Source organism: Tamandua tetradactyla, chromosome 17 (genome assembly GCF_023851605.1).
Source record: "Tamandua tetradactyla isolate mTamTet1 chromosome 17, mTamTet1.pri, whole genome shotgun sequence".
In the NCBI taxonomy this organism is placed as follows: Eukaryota; Metazoa; Chordata; class Mammalia; order Pilosa; family Myrmecophagidae; genus Tamandua; species Tamandua tetradactyla.
In genome coordinates, this window is record NC_135343.1 from 3,153,365 (window position 1) to 3,174,204 (window position 20,840).

The 20,840-nt window shown below is 39.6% G+C and overlaps 1 protein-coding gene across 5 annotated transcripts in view; it reads left to right on the forward strand.

Moving 5' to 3' along the window:
- The window catches only part of C17H2orf92 (chromosome 17 C2orf92 homolog), a 432,030-nt gene that overhangs the window by 175,640 nt on the left and 235,550 nt on the right, over nucleotides 1-20,840 (forward strand). For all 5 annotated transcript variants that reach the window (XM_077133807.1, XM_077133808.1, XM_077133809.1 and 2 more), the window contains 3 exons: nucleotides 4,964-5,059; nucleotides 9,789-9,869; nucleotides 16,209-16,310. In XM_077133807.1, coding sequence (XP_076989922.1) covers nucleotides 4,964-5,059; nucleotides 9,789-9,869; nucleotides 16,209-16,310 — 279 coding nt within the window. The remainder of the gene's footprint in view (nucleotides 1-4,963; nucleotides 5,060-9,788; nucleotides 9,870-16,208; nucleotides 16,311-20,840) is intronic.

Genomic DNA, 20,840 nt, shown 5'->3' on the forward strand with positions numbered 1-20,840 from the left:
ATGAATGTGTAACAATTATCTTCAATCATAACACAAATGCCTTCCCTTTTAGCTAGCGTTATATATAGGACTTTCCTGTTTTCTTATGTCATTCAGCCAGTAGCATCCAACTGTTCTACCATTCTCTTAACTGCATCCCTAGTATAATTGGTAATTTTTGCTGATTATAATATATATTAGCTATTTGATTCTTAACCTTAAACTCATCCGGGATTCCCCATGGCACCCTTATACTGTTTAAATAGAGTTGATTATCGAAGGAATCAAGTAAGCTTTTTTTTCCCCTTGGGCTAGAACTTCCTCCTTTTCAAATGCCAGGGTAAATGGGATGGCCGACTGGACCAGAGCACAGGTTCCTTTCCACTTCTTAGGTAATATTGGTCAGAGGATGCCTTTTCCACAATACTATGAAAGGTCTGCTTGGGGTATGGTTAAACTGGAGAAATTGTCAGTCCTATCCTTAGTCACATCCTGTGTTTGGGTACACAAGGCCATGGTCCTAAGGCTCTAGAGCCCTTCCTTGTCTAGAGAGATAGGCAGAATGGTTTCTTGGACGGAGGTAGTAAGCTGGAACGGCCTTGACTTTTCCGCCCTGATTGGAGGGAAAAGAGGACAACCATATTATAATTTTCACCAGGAGTAGTATTTTGGAAAAGGAGTACCATACATTTGAACTCCTTTTCATGTTTCTCCATACCTATTGGAAAGGGCATAATAAAGGCAGTGGGTTGGCTTATTGCACAAGCATAATAGTTGCTTTTGTTTAGACTTTGGATTGTATATTTCATTCATTCTACCCAGGCATTTGTATATCCATATCTTGTCTCTATTTCTGTGGTTTGCTTCACCTTTTTTTCCCCCTTGGCCACCCTGACAACTTTGGGATTATTATGTATTGGGGAACTAACTTCCAGCTGGGTCTTGTCATTGGGGCATTTATATAACCAGTTTCTTCTGGTTCAATAGGTAGAGGGTAGAGAGACTCAGTGGGCCTATGTTTTCTCACCTTTCTTTCCCAGGAACCACAGAAATGGAAATTTTGGTATGTCTTTATTATTCTGTTCCAATTCCTTCCTCAGTTATTGGTGGGTTTAGCAGGTGGAGCAGTTGGCCCTGTGTGGCCCTCTGGTTCCCCAAGGTGGGGGGGGGGTGGAGGGAGTGGGGAGCTTAGGGCAGGGGAAGGCTCTACAGAGGATCCCAGGCTTTAGTTTCTAAAGATTTAGTCTCTGGGTCTGGGTTTTAATTTTCTGGGATAAAGAGTGCCCCCCCCCCCCCCTTTAGCTAATGTAGCATAATCAGACTTCTCTTTGGAGAAGGATTTCTTTCCATTAACATAAAGTGTGAGGTCCGCACAGAGCCAATTTTCATCTGCCCTGTATTTTGGCCAGAATACATTTGGGTGGCCAATGTTTTCTTTTGTCCAAATGTAACAACAATATATAATTATTTTCTTTTTGTCCTTTCCCTTGGTCCAATCACTATTGGTCCAATGTTCTAACATTCTCTTTAATGGACAATGTAGAGAGATGTTCCGAGGGACTCAAGATACCCCTTTCCCTTTTTCTCCAGCTAGCTGACTGCCTTTATTATCCATTCTGAGCCTTGTCTGGGTTCCTTTTTTCAGGACCATTTCACATTGTCCATCTCTGACCCTTTCCTTCACGGGAGAAGAGAACTATGGATTGGGACTCAGCACTTGCTTACTTAACTCCAGGCTTATCAGAATTTTTCCTGACCAACAAGTCAATACTAAATAGTCGTTTTCTTACCTTGGTCCATGCACAGAGTTGCCTGGTCACTATAAGGCAGATTTTCTCTTCCCCTTTTCTCACTCACAGTCAGCGGATCCAAGCATCTGGTTTCGGGTCCTTCTGGCTGTCGAAAGTGAGCCCCCAACGGCAGAGTCCGAAAGCACTCAATCAGCGGGATGCGCCTTCCCTTCTTCATCCTTCCCCAGGATCCTTCTCCAAAGGCTCGGATCCCAGTGAGCCCCCAAATAGTTGGAAAGAAAGCCATACTTGAAACAGAATAAACACTCACCTGATTGTGGAAAGAGAAGAATTTATTGACAACCTTCCAAGAACGGGTGTGCAACCGAAATGTGGTGGCTGGCATGCCAAACAACAGAAAGCATTAGCATTTATTCCCTTAAGTTAACACACAAGTCCCTCCTCCGTTTTTTTACTGATTGGAAACTCCAGAGGTTATAACCTATCTGAGCAGTCTAACTAACTGACAGTTCCCACTTAGATTATGTTTACATCCCAGTGACCCTGGTTGTTACTGGTTTAGATTTGTTTTTGTTTAGATAAGGATTTGATGCCAAGTCTGGGCTTATGTCAGAGACCCTTTCCTTCCCCAGTCCATGTGACCGGCCTGAGCTGATTTTGCAGCCTTTGTTTAGTTTCGTTTTCCCACTTTGTGTCATTTGTGTGAAAGCTAAACTTAATTTTATTCTTGTACTCATTGTTGGGATGATCTCTGAATGAGGGATTTATTTTGTTTTGAAGAAACTGCAAAGTGGGTCATCTTCCTTTGTTCGGATAAATGATTTAGTGAGCCCCAAAATCCTTGGTGTCTGCGTCACTTACTGCAGTTCATAATAGATTTGTAGCAGCAAGTAATGAAGAGGGTAGGGATATTTTCAGTTTATATGTCATGTCAGCAAGTTTTCTCTCCCCCTACGCTCATAGGCAACTTGTGGGTTGGCACCTTTCCCGTCATCCCCTGATGAGAAAACCAAATCTCACAGTACTTTACTGCCCAAATCACATGCTCTAAAAGTTGTTCTGGAATGCGACGTCCTGTGCCCTCTCCCCCAGAGCAGACCCATTGTATGATACTGTTTTAAGATACCACGCACAGTGCTGATTCATAAAGAAACCCATCCAGATGCAATGAAAGGTTTAATTACTACTAAGGTTTGTTTTCCTATAGGTTATCTCCAGCCAAAGACCTTGAAAAAGACTAAATTTACTTCAAGTTTAGTTAAGCCAGAGGATAGCATGGCTGAAGTATTTGGGAAAGTAGCCTCCTCTGCTTTACTTGAATAGAATGGCAAGCTTGACCAAGGATATCTCCCAGATAATCAAAATACCATTTTGAGGGAAGGAAACTGGTTTGAGCGAGGCTGTAATTCTCCAAGTGTTAAACTCTCAGGGTGTTCAGAAACTCCCCTTAGATGTGATCCATCCCCGGCAGCATGAGCATGGCTGGGAGCTCATTAAACAGGAGCCTGTCAGGCCCCACCTCAACTAGCTGAGTCACGTCTGCCTGATCAGTGTGCCCAGGTGGATTTCTGAGGAGGTTAGAGACTGCCAGGCTCTGAGGCTCAGCCACACCTTCTCCCTGGTCTCAGCCTTGAAGGAATAAGAAATGTCTCTGGGGAGATTGACACAAATGGGCACCCTGGTCCTGCCTCCAGTGATCAGATTCTATGGTCTGCAGTGGGGCCTTGGTATCAGTAGTTTTAAAGCCACCCCACCCCTGCCAGGTGAATTCCAGGTGGGACTTACTACCTTAGCCCAAGTTCCTCATTTCACATTTGAGAAGATCTAAGGCCCAGGGAAATCCTCTATAGCAGAGAGCTGAGCCCAAGAGAACAGTGCAAACCCACAGCCGTGTACTCAAGGAAGGGTCCAATTTCCAGTGGAATCCCTTCTGTGTGGTGCCTATGCTGTAGGGTCAGGGGTCAAACTGAGGATTGCCTTTGGTCTGAAAAAGGGCTGCGAGGAAGTGTGAGCCCTGTTGCTTCTCTCTTTATAGGGAACTGTTGGATGAATGCCTGCCAATTCCTCGTTAGAAGGGGGGCACATGATATGGATGCTTTTCCAAGAGCTGCCTCCTCTCAGGAATTCTGGGTTAACTCCTCATCCATATGTGCTGTAAAGATACCTTAGAACATCTGCCTTGGCTGACCACCTGATAGATGACCCTGGTTGAATGAATAGATTCAGAAAGCTCCTGCAGTCCTGCTCCCCAGGCTTTCAGGGGTTGATGTCTAAGGGTCACAGGACTTGCTGTTCCTCTCCAGGTGTCCCCAGTCTCTCTGAAACCAGCCCCCATGTAGAGAAGGGAGCGAGTGCATCTGGAGTTGCATATCTGGTTCAGGTTTGGGAGGCTCCCGTGACCCAAGGACCCAGAGCCAGCCTTGGCTCTGTTAGTTCACCACTACAGAGTTGAGTTCTGTTTGAGCAACATTTTCTGGACTTGTAGGTCAGCTCATACATCAGGGAAGGGGCAAGTGAAAAGAACTTACTTTACTAGTGAATGTGATGGTTAGTTTTGGTAGTGTTTGTTCCTTACAAAAGCCCCTATTCCGTCACAGAGTAGATGACCTCCAGCATAGCAAGCCTCTGAAAAAGGACTCTGAACAAATACAAAACCAATGCATTATTGTTGATTTTTGTGTGCGTGTGTGATTTAGGAAAGCTAACCTATAAGCAAAAATACTACTACTCTCTCTTAGGGCAAGGCAGAACCTAAAGCGTTAAAAGGGAATAAAAATTTCATATATTTCAAAAATGTAACAATGAGACATTAGAAAAGGTCTTATAAAAAATTGTCCAAATATAAAACTTGCTGTGCTTTGTTTGTTCCTCCTCACATTCCCCAGTTGATATTGGAAAGCTTCGGGAAGTCCTCAGAAGGGTCAGAATGAACACAATTGTAGGCAAGAATATCAGGGCCCTAAATACCAAGAGATTTGGGGCCTCTCCATATATTTCTAGTGCAGATGTTTACTGTCATATACAATATCTAGTGCAAGCACACTTTTTCAGAAAAGATTTAAGTAGGCAGAGCCCTCCTCCCTGGAAGAAAATATTTTGAGAAAATGTCATATATCCATTGATTTTGTGTCATTTTTCATTTTATTCATAGACTTCTTTAAGTATGTACAGGGCAGAATATCTCAGTGCTGCACTGGTGGTATTAACATGCCTTCTTTTTTACTTTACGTTAGATGAACTTCAATGGCCACGGCTCTCCGCAGTTCCTACATTTGTTGAGACAGCAAGTACAGAAGCCAACCCAAGTACAGAGGGCATCATAAAACAAAGCAAGTAAATCTTTTTAAACTTATAAACTCACATATTTCTAAAGATCTGCCAACTCTGCTGAATATCCTACTCATCATTTTTAGCATTCTCTAACTTTCCAAGGACAATGGCAAACTGAGATGTAAAGAATTGTCAAAATCCTCCATATAATCTTCCATTGACTGGAAGTCTAGAGTTGGAAGTGTAAATATCCCTGATTTGGGGGTGATCCCTGAAGTGCTCATCTTAGACAACTTCTCATGCTCTGGTTCATGTTCAGAGGAAAAGAGCAAGTGTGGTTCATTGTTCCTGGTAGGACAAGCCCCAGTTAGCGGAGTTCTTTTCCACTCAACAGCCTTTGATAGTTCAGTGTGCATGTGCGTCTCAGTCATAGGCAGGAAAGCCCAGCCTCCCCACCACCCCACCCTGCAGCATCAGCCTCTGTAAAACATTTGCACCAAGGAGCAGAGTGACCTTTCCATTTGCACTAGTGCCCAGAGGCCAGAGTAAACCAGGAGAAGCTGGCCACTTGTGTAAAAAATATACAAATGTGTTCCAAAATTCACGAAATGACAACAAAATGAATTAAGGTGGATATATGTGAATTAGGCGGTAAATTTTGAAAGGGCAGGTTAGTTATCAGGACAATGAAAGCACTGGTGGCATGTTAAAATTATAAGACTATGAGTAAACAAATTTTATAACAAACTATTGCTGACACTGCATTTTATAAGCAACACAATTAAGATAAAACACAGTATTTTACTGCATGGTTCTTGACATCTGTGTTAGATTTGCCATAATGGCTACAAAAAAAAAATCACAGACTGATTGACTTAAAAAACAGGAATTTATTTTCTCATAGTTTTAAAATTTAGAAACACAATTCATCGTTTCAGCAGGCCGTATTTCTCAAAAGTTTGTGGTGTCAGGTCATTACTAGATGGCAGTCAATCTCTTCCTCTGTCACAGCACCATCTGTCTCCTTCAGAATTTCCCTTGGGCTTCCACTTTCATTTCTAAAATTCTTTTCCTTCTAAGGGCTCCAGTTATATTGCAATAAGGCCATCCATGGTTCCATTTGGCCTCATCCTAACAGGTTTTTTTTTTTTTTTAACGTTTTTTATTGTGAAATGTAACATGTATACAAAAAAAGCAATAAATTTCCAAGTGCATTTTAACACGTAGTTATAGAACAGATTTTAAAGTTTGGTATTTTTCATTTTTCCTTCCAGCTTCTCTGTTCTAGTTAGCTAGCTGCCAAAATGTAATATACCAGTAATGAAATGGCTTTTAAAAAAGGGAAATTAGATAAGTTGCTAGTTTACAGTTCTAAGGCCATGAAAATCTCCAAATTAAAGCAAGTCTATAGAAATGTCCAATCTAAAGCATCCAGGGAAAGATACCTTGGTTCAAGAAGGCTGATGGTATTCAGCATTTCTTGGCTGGAAGGGCACATGGTGAAGTCTGCTAACTTTCTCTTCTGGCTTTTGTTTCATGAAGCCCCCCAAGGGGATTCCCTCTCCTCCTCTCCTAAAGGAGATGGCAGACTCAGTCTCTCTCGGAATCTCATGGCTTTCTCTTGTTGTTCTTTTATAGGATTCCAGTAAACTAATCAGGACCCATTTAGAATGGGTAGAGACACATCTCCATCTAATCAAGTTTAATACCTACAGTTGATTGAGTCACAATTTCCATGGAAATAACCTAATCAAGTTTCCAACCTATAGTGCTGAATAGGGATTAGAAGAAACTGTTCCTCCTGCAAGACTGATTAGGATTAAAACATGGCTTTTCTAGGGTACCTAAATCCTTTCAAACCAGCACATGCTCCAAGATTCTTGAGACCAACAGAAATATCAATGTAATGATTCAGCAGTCATACTCACTTGTTAAATCTTATCTTCTCTGTTATATTCCTCTTTCTTTTTAAATAATATACATTCATAAAAGCAATAAATTCCAAAGTATATTGCAACAATTATTTGTAGAATAGAATTCAGAGTTTGGGATGGGTTACAGTTCCACAATTTTAGTTTTTTATTTCTAGCTGCTCTCAAGTACTAGAGGTTAAAAGAAATATCAGTATAATGATTCAGTAATCATACTCATTTGTTAAACCCGACCTTCTCTGTATAACTCCAATATCATCTTTGATCTATCTCCCACTTTTTATAGGTATTTGGGCTATGCCCATTCTAAATTTTTCATGTTGGAAGGGGCTGTTGATAATATGGGATGGGGGATGGAACTAGTTGATGTTCTAGAAAGGCTGTCCCTTCTGCATTTCAGGACTTATCTGGTCCAGGGATCCATCTGGAAGTTATAGGTTTTGGAGAGTTATCCTAGTACATGGAATCTTTGTGGAATCTTATATAATGCCCTAGGTATTCTTTAGGATTGACAGGAATGGTTTTGGTTGGGGTTTGGCAAGTTATTATAGGTAGCGATGTCTAACTGAAGCATGTGTGAGAGTGACCTCCTGAGTAGGCTCTTGACTCTATTTGAACTCTCTCAGCCACTGTTACCTTATTTCTTATATTTCTTTTCCCCCTTTTGGTCCGGATGACATTGTTGATCCCATAGTGCCAGGACCAGGCTCATCCCTGGGAGTCACCTCCCATACTGCCAAGAAGACTTTCATTCCTGGATGTCTTGTCCCCCAACAGGTTTTTGAAGTCCTGTTTATACATGAGTTCACATTACCTGACTGGGGGTTAAGAGTAGAATATGTTTTCTGGGGAACATGAGTAAATCCCCAGCAAACCCTTTATACTGTCCAATGTTTTATGGAGCTCATTTGCTGAACAAACACCTTTAAGCAAAGTATGTGCATGATTAAGAATATCTTCTCTTTATAATTCTCTGATGTCTCAGTAATCAAAGAAACAAAAACTGCACATTTGTCATTTATTAGATTGAAGTAGTCATACTTGAACTAATTTAACATAAACCATACCAACCTTTCTACCAATTTCCTTGTATACTGTATGGCTGCCATGAACACAGACACTCAATTGCTGTATTAAATTATTTGTAGTAATTACTCTGGATTATCTATAAGTAAACCATGTGAAAATCAGCTTTGTCTTGTTTTTGTTGGAACGTCACATACTCCTGGATGCTTTCTCAATGCTCTGTGAAGCTCTGGATAAGAAGATACTGTGGCCCTGCCAATCTGTTCATTAAGGGGTAAAGTCCTGACCTTGACTTTGGTCAAGATAATGGTTAGGTACTAGATATTACAGCCTTCACGAGCAATCTGAACATATAGCTCACACTCTCCATGGGCTGCCAAGATCATTTAGCATGATAAATTCCTATCCATCAGAGCCATGTGAGTATAAGCACAAGTCTTAAAGTCTTTCCATGGTCCTATGGAAGATCTCTTCCCAGTCCATTCCCCTTTGTACCTTCATTTCGACATCAGTAAATGACATAATCAGAGTTCCTTTTTCTTAACAAACAGATCAAGTAGGGACAGCCATAAGCACTTTAAGCCCCTTCCCAAATATAGACCCAGAGTGTGGATGGGTACAGAGTATGTGGCAGCATTTTCCCCTCTTCTGGAAACAAGAAAGTGGCATATTTCCAACATGGCCAAAGTCACTCTTTGTTGGCATCATTCCTTATGGAGGGGAAAGTTTAAAAAAATGTGACTCCATTTTCCTTTGCTCCCCTCAAAAAAAAAAACACACACACAATAGACTTACCATTTGTGGAAGCGGTGCCATTTAGTGCAGTTCATAATAGACGATTACAGTGAGTAATAAGGGAGGGGCCTTTCTGGTTTACTATTATGTTGGCAAATTATCTCTTCCCTATCCTCACACACAACCATCCTATGGGTTGGCATGTTTCCCAGCAATCCAAAGGTAAGTAAACCAAGTCCAACAGAACTTTACTGACCAACATCACAGGGCTCTCAGTTGGGCCATGTGCTGGTTTGAAATGATGTATGTACCCTAGAAAAGCCATGTTTTAATCCTAATCCCATTTTGTAAATGCAGTTGTTTCTTCTAATCCCTATTCAGTATTGTATGTTTGCAACTGTAGTGAGATCATGTCCTTGGAGATGAGATTTAATCAAGAGTGGTTTTTAAGATGGATTAGGTAGAGGCATGTCTCCACCCATTTGAGTGGGCCTTCATTAGTTTCTGGAGTCCTATAAAAGAGGAGACATTTTGGAGAAAGAATGAGAGATTCTGAGAGAGCAGAACAATGCAGCCACGAGAAGCAGAATCCACCAGCCAGCGACTTTTGGAGATGAAGATGGAAAATGCCTCCGGGGGAGTGTCATGAAACAGGAAGCCAAGAGAAAAAGCTAGCAGATGATGCTGTGTTCACCATGTGCCCTTCCACTTGAGAGAAACCCTGAACCTCACTGGCCTTCTTGAACCAAGGTATCTTTGTCTGGATGCCTTTGGTTGGACATTTCTATAGACTTGTTTTAATTGGGACATTTTCTCACAGCCTTAGAATTGTAACTAGCAACTCATTAAATTCCCCTTTTTAAAAGCCATTCCATTTTCAGTATATTGCATTCTGGCGGTTAGCAAACTAGAACAGGCTGGAACCCTAGTCCAGTGCTTTTTTGTTTTCTCAGATCATGTCTTTTGTAGGATGTTGCTCTCAAAACCATTCACAACTGTGTTGATTCAAGAAGGGATACATGACAAAAAAAAGGGAATACATGGAGACCCAAGGGAAGATTCAATTACAGCTAATAATTTAATTATTATTTCATAGGTTTCCTCCAGCCAAAGGTCTTAAAACACACTAAATTTGTATCTAATGTAAAGAAGCAGAAAAACTTGAGTGAAATATTTGGTAAGTATTTATGCTGTATTTAAAAGTATTGCATGCTTGTCCATTTTTGTCTCCCAGATAAACTGTTCCATCTGCTTTGAGGGGAAGGACAGTGCTTTGCCTGAGTATATAGCATATCCTCTAAGTATCACACTATTATAAATCAAGGGAAACAGAATGTAAACACTTGTGTACTTGGAAAGGAACTTACTCCACAAAGCATGGTGTGTGTACCAGTAGAATGAGCGTCACACAGGAGCTTACTGAACTGGAGCATGTCAGGTCCACGCCAACCAGCTGAATCACATCGTTCCCAACCACAATGCCCAAGGGATCTCTGCACAGGTTAGATCTGATGAGGTTCTGAGGCACAGCCTTTCTCATGTGGATTTAACCTAATCTCCTTCTGGGGGTTATTATAGCCACCCTGGTACTACACCTGTGATCAGAGTCCATGATCTGCAGGGAAGCTTTGCATCAGTAGTTTTAAAAGCACTCCAGGTGATTTCAGTGTAGATTGCTCTGATGTAGTCCAAGCTCTTTTAACATTTGAGAATATCTGAGTCTCAGGGAAGTCCTCTTTAGCGTAGAGGTGAGACTGAGAAATAAGGTCCATCTCCACAGCTGTGTGCTCAAGGAAGGGTCCAAATTTCATCAAAATCTCTTCTCTTTGTGCCTCTGACGTGGGCTTAGAAGTAAAGACTGAGGATCACCTTTGGTCTGAGAAAGAGCTGCAAGGAAATGTGAGTGCTGATGCTTCTCTCCGAGTTAGGAGATTGGTGACTCCAAGACGCCACTATAATTAGCAGATATAAAATCTAGACATAAGATTCACAAGGATATAGAGAATTGAACTATTAGAACTGACAGAGATATATAGAGCACTCCACTCAATATCAGCAGATTACACATTCTTATAAAGTACATAAGGAACATTTTCTAAAGGACGCCATATGGTAGGACTCAAGACAAGTCTTGATGAATTTTCAGAGATGGAGATTATAAAATTTTTTCTCTGATCGCAATGAAAGGAAACTAGAATCAGCAACAGAAGGAAAACTGGAAATTTTACAAGTATGTGAAAATAAAATAAAACATTTTTCAACAACCAGTGAATCAAAGATAATATCTCAGGGGAAATTAGAAAACATTTGAGAGGAGTGAAAATGATGTCACAACATACCAAAATGTAGGGAAGCAGTAAATGTAGGGCTCAGAGAAAAATTTTTAGCTCTAAATGCCTACATTAAAAAACAAATCTTAGGTGGTCCACGGTGGCTCAGCAGGCAGAGTTCTTGCCTGCCATGCTGGAGATCTGAGTTCAATTCTCGGTGACTGCCCATACAAAAACAAACAAACAAACAAAGGAACAAAAAACAAGATCTCAAATCAACAACATAATTTCACACCTAAAGGAATTAGAAAAAGAAGAACAAACTAAATGAAAGGTGGCAAAAAAAGACGCAAGAGTAACAATTAGCATCAAGATGAATGAAAAATAGAGACTTCCTGGAAGATGGCGGCTTAGTAAGACGCGCGGATCTTAGTTTCTTCTCCAGGACACCTACTAGGGGAGTAGAAACGATACAGAAAGCGCCCAAAGCCACAACAGAGATAAAAAAGACAGCGTACCGCATCCTGGAACGGCTGGCTGGCTGAGAGAAGCAGCTCGGGTGAGATCGCCGAGGCGCGCGGGCCTTATGGGGCGGGGTGGCAAGCGGCCGGAGTTACTCCCTTCCCCCTTCCCAGGCCGGCTGGGAGAATTGGAGAGGCGGTCCCCTGAAACCAAGGCGGCTGGCGCCCACACCACGCGCAGCCCCCGGACCAACTGAGAGAATTGGATCGGAAACCCCCCAGGCCGCGGAGAACGGTGACGGGTGGGGGAGGCCCCTTCCAAACCCGTGACTCCCGGGGAACGTGCACTCTCTCGGGCGGGCCGCTGCCGCTGGCGCCCTCCCGCCACGCTTGTTGCCCAGGGCCGACTAGGAAATTCGGACGGGCTCTTTCCCTGGCTGCGGCGACCAGCAACCCTCCCTGCATTCGGACCCCGGGCCAGCTCAAGCCGCTTCGGCTAGCGAACCCCCAGGACGGCGAGAGTTTTCCAAAGTTTAAGGTCCCACAGCACCTTTTACTGGTGGGACCCGCAGACAAACGTGTGCCACGAGCGCCACCTACTGGGCAGGATAAGAAAAACAGAACCCAGAGATTTCACAGAAATATCTTCCAAACTTTTGGATCCAATACCCAGGGAAATCTGTCTAAATGCGCAGACGCCAACAGAAGATAACGGATCACGCTCAAATAATTGAAAATATGGCCCAGTCAAAGGAACACCCAATAGTTCAAATGAGATACAGGAGCTGAGACAACTAATGCTAAATATACGAACAGAAATGGAAAACCTCTTCAAAAACGAAATCGATAAATTGAGGGAGGACATGAAGAAGACATGGGCTGAACATAAAGAAGAAATAGAAAAACTGAAAAAGCAAATCACAGAACTTATGGAAGTGAAGGACAAAGTAGAAAAGATAGAAAAAACAATGGATACCTACAATGATAGATTCAAAGAGACAGAAGATAGAATTAGTGATTTGGAGGATGGAACATCTGAATTCCAAAAAGAAACAGAAACTATCGGGAAAAGAATGGAAAAATTTGAACAGGGTATCAGGGAACTCAAGGACAATATGAAGCGCACAAATATACGTGTTGTGGGTGTCCCAGAAGGAGAAGAGAAGGGAAAAGGAGGAGAAAAACTAATGGAAGAAATTTTCACTGAAAATTTCCCAACTCTTATGAAAGACCTAAAATTACAGATCCAAGAAGTGCAGCGCACCCCAAAGAGATTGGACCCAAATAGGCGTTCTCCAAGACACTTACTAGTTAGAATGTCAGAGGTCAAAGAGAAAGAGAGGATCTTGAAAGCAGCAAGAGAAAAACAATCCATCACATACAAGGGAAACCCAATAAGACTATGTGTAGATTTCTCAGCAGAAACCATGGAGGCTAGAAGACAGTGGGATGATATATTTAAATTACTAAAAGAGAAAAACTGCCAACCAAGACTCCTATATCCAGCAAAATTGTCCTTCAAAAATGAGGGAGAAATTAAAACATTCTCAGACAAAAAGTCACTGAGAGAATTTGTGACCAAGAGACCAGCTCTGCAAGAAATACTAAAGGGAGCACTAGAGTCAGAACCAAAAAGACAGAAGAGAGAGGTATGGAGAAGAGTGTAGAAAGAAGGAAAGTCAGATATGATATATATATAATACAAAAGGCAAAATGGCAGAGGAAAATATTATCCAAACAGTAATAACACTAAATGTTAATGGACTGAATTCCCCAATCAAAAGACATAGATTGGCAGAATGGATTAAAAAACAGGATCCTTCTATATGCTGTCTACAGGAAACACATCTGAAGGGATACAGACTGTGCAACAGGACTAGATACAAAAACTCAAAAATGGACAGCACAATAATACCTAATTGTAAAGTAATCATGTTAAAACACTGAATGAAGCTGCATCTGAGCTATAGGTTTTTGTTTTGTTTTGTTTTGTTTTGTTTTGATTTTACTATTATTACTTTTATTTTTTTCTCTATATTAACATTCTATATCTTTTTCGGTTATGTTGCTAGTTCTTCTAAACCAATGCAAATGTACTAAGAATTGATGATCATGCATCTATGTGATGATGTTAAGAATTACTGAGTGCATATGTAGAATGGTATGATTTCTAAATGTTGGGTTAATTTCTTTTTTTCCGTTAATTAAAAAAAAAAAAAAAAGAGAAGGGGTAATTGGAGCTGAAGGGATACAGACTGTACAACGGGACTGGATATAAAAACTCAGAAATGGACAGCACAATACTACCCAATTGTAATGCAATTATGTTAAAACACTGAATGAAGCTGCATGTGAGGTATAGGGTTTTTGTTTTTGTTTTTTTTGTTTTTTTTCTTTCTATTATTGTTTTAATTCTTATTCTGTTGTCTTTTTATTTCTTTTTCTAAATCGATGCAAATGTACTAAGAAATGATGAATATGCAACTATGTGATGTTATTAAGAATTACTGATTGTACATGTAGATTGGAATGATTTCTAAAAAAAAAAAAAAAATGAAGATGAATGAAAAATAATAGAAAAGCCATACAGAATATCAAATGAAAACAAAAGTTGACCTATACTGACTCAGGAAGAAATAGAAATCTGCATAAACAAATAACAAGTATAGAGAATCAATTGGTGATCAAAAACCTCCCTACAAAAGTAGTCCAGGGCCAGATTGGTTCACTACTGAATTCTACCAAATATTAAAAGAAGAATTAACACCAGCCCTTCTCAAATTCTTCCAAAAAAATTGAAGAGAGGGAAAACTTCCTAACTCATTCTGTGAGGCCAGAATTATCCTGGTATCAAAGCTAGATAAATACAGCACACAAAAAGGAAATTATGGAACAACAGCCTTTATAAATTTAGACACACAATACTCAGCAAAATACTGTCAAGACAAATACAGCAATATATTAAAATGTTATAGGCCCATGAACAAGGGGGAGTTATTCCTGGATTGGAAAGGTGATTCAACATATGAAAGTTAATCAATATAATATACTACTTGAATACAATGAAGGTCAAAACCATATCATCATCTTAATTGATGTTGAAAATGTATTTGACAAAACCTAACATTCTTTCATGATAAAAACACGTTGAAAAGTAGAAATAGAAGGGAACTTTCTCAACATGATAGAGGGCATTTAAAAAAAAATCCACAGCAAACCTAATAGCCAATGGTGAAAGAATGAAAGCTTTTCTGCTGTGTTTTAGTTTGTAAGCTGCCAGAATGCAATATACCAGAAATGGGATGACTTTTTAAACTTTTTTTGGAGGTTGGGGGTAGTGTATGGTCTGGGAATTGAACCTGGGTCTCCCGCCTGGAAGGCAAATCTCCTGCATGGAAGGCGATGAAATGGTTTTTTAAAAGGGAATTTATTATGTTGCAAGTTTACAGTTCTAAGGCCATGAAAATGCCCAAATTAAGGCACCAGCAAGAGGTTACCTTCACTCAAGAAAGGCTGATGCTGTCTGGAACAGCTCTATCAGCTGGGAAGGTACATGGTGACATCTGCAAGCTTTCTCTCCAGACTTCTTCAGTGGCTTCCCTGGAGGAGTTTTCTTTCACCTCCAAAGGTCTGTGGCTGTGTGGGCTCTGTTGGGACTCAGCTTTCTCCAAAATGGTTCTCTCTTAAAGGGGTCCAATAAGCAACCCCTCCTTAAATGGGTGGAGATACATCTTCATGAAAACCTAATCAAACCACCTAATCAAAAGGTACTACCCACAATTGGCACAATAAAAAGATCCCACCCAGCAATATTTAATGAAGATTAAAGAACATGGCTTTTCTGGAATACATGACAGTTTCAGCCCAGCACATGCTGTCTACAGGAATAAGACAAAGGATGCCCACTGTCACTATTGTTATTCAATATTGTGTTGAAAGTTACCCAGCAATCCCACTTCTAGGTATATATCCCCCAAAATTGAAACAGGACTCACACACATACCTATAGAGCAAAAAGTGGAAATAACCCGTTTGTCTGTCAATAAATGAATGGATCAACCAAATGTGGAATACACATGCAAAGGGATATTATTCAGCTTAAAAAGGAATGAATTGTAATACACATTACAACATGGAGGAAACTTGAAAACATTATGTAAATAAGTCACTGAAAGGACAAATATTGTATGATTCCTCTTATATGAGAAATCTAGAATAAGCAATAAAGAGTGAAAGAGCAGAATAATGCTAATGTGGGGCTGGGAATGGTTGTTATGGGGAGTCAGTGCTTAATGGATACAGAGTTTCTGTTTATGATGAGGAAATTATACCACAAATAGATAATGTGAAAGTAACACCACATTGTCCAAATACTTATGTCATTGAACTGTACACTTAAAAACGATTAAACTGATTTCATGTTATGTATATTTACCGAAATAAAAAATGAAAAAGGGTATTATAAAGTGATATATATGTATTTGAAAGCGTAACAAGAAATTAGCAATGGGTTTTATAAACCAAGAACTTTCCAGTGGGTGTGAAGGAATTTGTAGATGTATGTTTTTTATTGGGCAGTTTTTCTGTCCAGGACATCTAGTACAAATCACAGTTTTTCAGAAATGGTCCAGGTAGGTGGAACGCATCTTCCCGAGACAAGGTATTTTAGAACAGAAAGTCAAATATTGAGTTTGTGCCACTTATATAATGTATTCATAGACTGCTCTTGGTATTACAGAGTAAAATATCTGGTATTAACAATGTCATTGTTTTACTTTACTTGAGATGAAATCTTACAACAAGTCTTCTACAAAATTCCATACAATCTTATAATTGATGAATCAAGTACAGCAGCCAAGTCAACTACAAAGAACATCATAAAACAAAGCAAGTATATCTATTTAAACTTATAATCACAAATACTTTTTAATGCAATTTTATTGAGATTTTTTCACACATCATATAACTATCCAAAATCTAATCAGTAACTCATAGTGTTATCATAGAGTTATACATTCATCACCATAATCAATTTTAGAACATATTCATTAATCTAAAGGAAAAAAAATAAAAGAACATGCAAAACATCCCAAATCCCTTCCTCCATTATTTATTTATTTATTTGTCTTTATTTTCTTACTCATCTGCCCATATACTGGATAAAGGGACTGACAATTGCAAGGTTTTCACAATCACGCCGTCACAGCATAAAAGCTATATAGTTATACAGTCATCTTCAAGAATCAGTCTACTGGATTACAGCTCAACAGTTTCAAGTATTTCCTTTTAGCTGTTCTAATACACTAGAAACTAAACAGGAATATCTATATAATACATACGAATAACCTCCAGAATGACTTCTGGACTCTATTTGAAATTTCTTAGCCACTGAAACTTTATCTTGATCCTTTTCTTTTCCCTCTCTTGGTTAAGAAGTCTTTTTCAATCCTATGATGCCAGCACCATGCTTACCCCTGGGAGTCATGTCCCACGTTGCCAGGGAGATTTACACTTGGAAGTTTGTAAATCTTGTCCCACATAGCGCTGAGGGCAGTGAATTTGTTTGCAGAGTGGCCTTACAGAAGCCACATCTGAGTAAAAAAAAAAAAGTTCTCTGGAGGTAACTCTTAGACATAATTATAAGTAGGCTTAGCTTCTCCTTTGCAGGAATAAATTTCATAAAGGCAAGACCCATGATCGAGGGCTTGGCTTATTAAATTGATATTCCCTAATGCTTGCGAGAATATCAAGAATTCCCCAGGTAGGGAAGTTTAATATTTCCATATTTTCCCCAGTCCTTCAAGGGGAGTTTGTAAATACTTCTTTATTTTCTGCCCAAATTATTCTGTGATGTATCAGGGTATTATGTTACCCTGTACAAATTACCAAGATCTCATTTCCTATTCAAGATTCAGTGTAATTATATTGTTTGAATAAACTGACCATAAAGGTTAAATTAGATGGTATGCTACAGGAAATATAAATTTTGTACCAAATAAACATGTTTTCCTTTGGTCTCACACAGAAGTTGAAGTTTTAAAATACAGTCAATATCATCCTTTACCCTGTATTCAGATTTACCTTAGTCCTAACCAGATCAGCTTCATTTGTATCTCTAATTGAAGTCTGATCTCTTTTTCAGCTTCTTTAACAGTTGCTGTGTGGGGTAATACTGAGTTTCAGAGCTCCAGAAGTCTAGCTCTGAGTCTCAGGTGTCACACAGATACCCAAAATTCCAGGGAATGAACAGGTTATACACAAAGAGCTCAGCTTCTCAGAATTTAGAAATAACAGTTAAAACTCAGGAATAGATGTGACTATGTAAGAGCATACAATCTAGAAACCTTTACAATAAGCCTTATTGAAAAGTCAGTACTCCTTAATCATCCGTTGCCCAATCTATGCCCGTGTTCTATCCCCTGATAACCTTCGCTTGCAAATTCAACTTTCAGAGTTTGCACATTATAGTTAGTCCATATTAGTGAGGACCTTACAATAGTTGTCTTTTCATTTCCTCAATGTCTTTAAGGCTCATTTACCTAGTTGCATGCCTCACAACTTCATTCATTCTTGCAGCTGCTCAATCTTCCATTGTATGTTTACACCACAGTTTGCTCTTCTGTTCATCCCTTCATGTACCTTTAGGCCACCTGCATCCATTGCAATTGTGAATACTGCTGCCATAAATACCAGCGTGCAAATGTCCATTAGTGTCCCTCTTTCAGTTCTTTCAAGCATGTAGCAAATAACAGGGTTGCAGGATCCTATGGCAACCCTACACTGAGCCTCCATAAAACTGCCCTCCGGAGGGGCTGCACCATTCTCCTCCCCTACCAACAGTGAATAGGTACATCTCCCCACATGTTCTCCAGCACTGTTTGTGTTTTAAACAGTTTTATTCACATACCATGCAATCAGTGGCTTCTGGTATAATGATATAGTTATGCATTCACCACCACCATCTATATGAGAATATTTCTGTTTCTTCTGAAAGAACTTAGATGAGGGAAAAAAAGAATAAAAAAATAAAAATGAGAAACAGCAAGAATCCCATATCCCACTCTTATATCCCCTTCTTACTGAAATTTAGCTTTGGTTATATTGCTTTTGTTACAATTAATGGAAGCATATTACAATGTTACTGTTAACTATAGACCCTAGTTTGCATTGATTGTATTTTTTCCATTTACCCTCCCATTTTCATTTTGCAATGTTGACATTCATTTGTTCTCCCTTGTGTAAAAATCTTTCTTATATTTGCACATTTAATCACCATCATTTTCCACTCTAGGTTTCACTAAGTTATACAGTCCCAGTTTCTATCCTCTGTCATCCCTTCTGGGGTCATACACGCCCCTAGTCTTCCTCTTCCACTTTCAACCTATTCTTGTCCTTGGGTCTAAAGTGAGTCTCTTGTAGACAGCACAGAGATGGGTATTGTTTCTTAATCCATTCTGCCAGTCTATGTCTTTTGATTTGGGAGTTTAATCCACCAACACTCAGTGTTATCACTGTGAAGGCAGTGTTCTCCTCCACCAGTCCTTTTGGATTCTATATGTCATATCTTATTTTTGTTTTTCTCTTTTTAATCCTTACTGATAATCTTCATTTCTATATTCTTCTATAGACCTCTCTCTCCTGTCTTTTCCTATCGCCTGTAGTACTCCATTTAGTCTCTCTCTCTCTCTCTCTCTCTCTCTCTCTCTCTCTCTCTCTCTCTCTCTCTCTCTCTTCGACAGGGAATAAATCTTTATTGCTGAAGTTAGTAATAATAATAATAATTTTGGATCAAAAATACAGTGGACTTAAGGAACTTAGAAGGAAATATTCAGGACAGAATTTTAATCTATTTTTCTTTTACTTTTTTTTTTAGCTTTTTACATTGTATAATATAACATATATACAAAACAAAGAAAAAAAAAAGCAATAGTTTTCAAAGCACTCTTTAAACAAGTAGTTACAGGACAGATCCCAGAGTTTGTCATGTGGTATGATATCTTAATCTCAGATTTTTCCTTCTAGCTACTCCAGAACATTGGAGGCTAGAAGGAATATTTTTTTATCATCACAATCGACTTTTTGTTTCATTTTTTGTGAAAAATACCATATATACAAAAAAGCAATAAATTTCAAAGCACAGCCCAACAATTAGTTTTAGAATAGATTTCAGAGTTTGGTATGGGTTACCATTCCACAATTTCAGGTTCTTACTTCTAGCTGCTCTAAGATACTGGAGAGTAAAAGAAATATCAATATGATAATTCAGCAATCATACTTGTTTGTTAAACTGTACCTTCTCTGTATAACTCCACCATCACTTTTGATCTCTCTCTCACTCTTTAGGGGTATTTGGGTTATGCCAATTCTAACTTTCCTGTGTTGGAAGGGACTGTCAATAATATGGGGTAGGGAGATGGAACTAGTTGATTTTCTGGAGAGGCTGGCCCCTGTAGGCTTCAGGACTTAACCTGGTCCAGGGACCCATCTGAAGGTTGTAGGTAAAAGTTACCCTAATGCATGGAATCTTTATAGAATCTTACATATTTCCCTAGGTATTCTTTGGGATTGGCTAGAATGGCTTTGGTTGGGGTTTGGCAAGTTATGATAGGTAGCAATGTCTTACTGAAGTTTGCATAAGAGTGACCTCCAGAGTAGCCTTCTGACTCTATTTGAACTCTCTCAGCCACACACATACCTTATTTATTACACTTCTTTTCCCTCTTTTTGTCAGGATGGCATTGTTGATCCCACAGTGCCAGGGCCAGGCTCATCCCTGGGAGTCATCTCCCACGCTGTCAGGGAGATTTTCATTCCTGGATGTGATGTCCCATGTCGGGAGGAGGGCAATGATTTCGCTTGCAGAGTTGGACTTAGAGTGAAACTGCATCTGAGCAAAAAAAGGAAGTCCTCTAGAACTTAGGCATACCTATACAAAGGCTAAGCGTCTTTGCCACGTACATAAGCTTCACAAGTGCAAGCCTCAAGATTAAGGGCTTGGCCTATTGATTGGGGTGTCCATAATGTTTGACACAGTATTGGGGGTTTCCCCGGTGGTGAAGTTCAGTAGTTACATATTGTTTATCCCATCCTTCAAGGGACTTTGCCAATACTCTTTGATTATCTGCTTAATATGTTCTAGGATGTATCCAGGCATTACACTAAGCTGTACAGGATTAAAGACCCTCATTCTTGTTCCGGACTCCCTGTGTTTGGATTATTTAAATGAGCTATCCAGACAGGTTAGGTTATGTGCTACACAAAGTTTAGGTTCTGGATGAAATAAACCTTTCTTACCTTGGTCTCAAAGAGTAGATAAAGTTCTGAAGTATAGATAATGTCTTCCTTACCCCTGTATTCTGAAATTTTGACTTGATCGGCTTCATTCTTATCTCTACATATCAGGTTATACATATATAG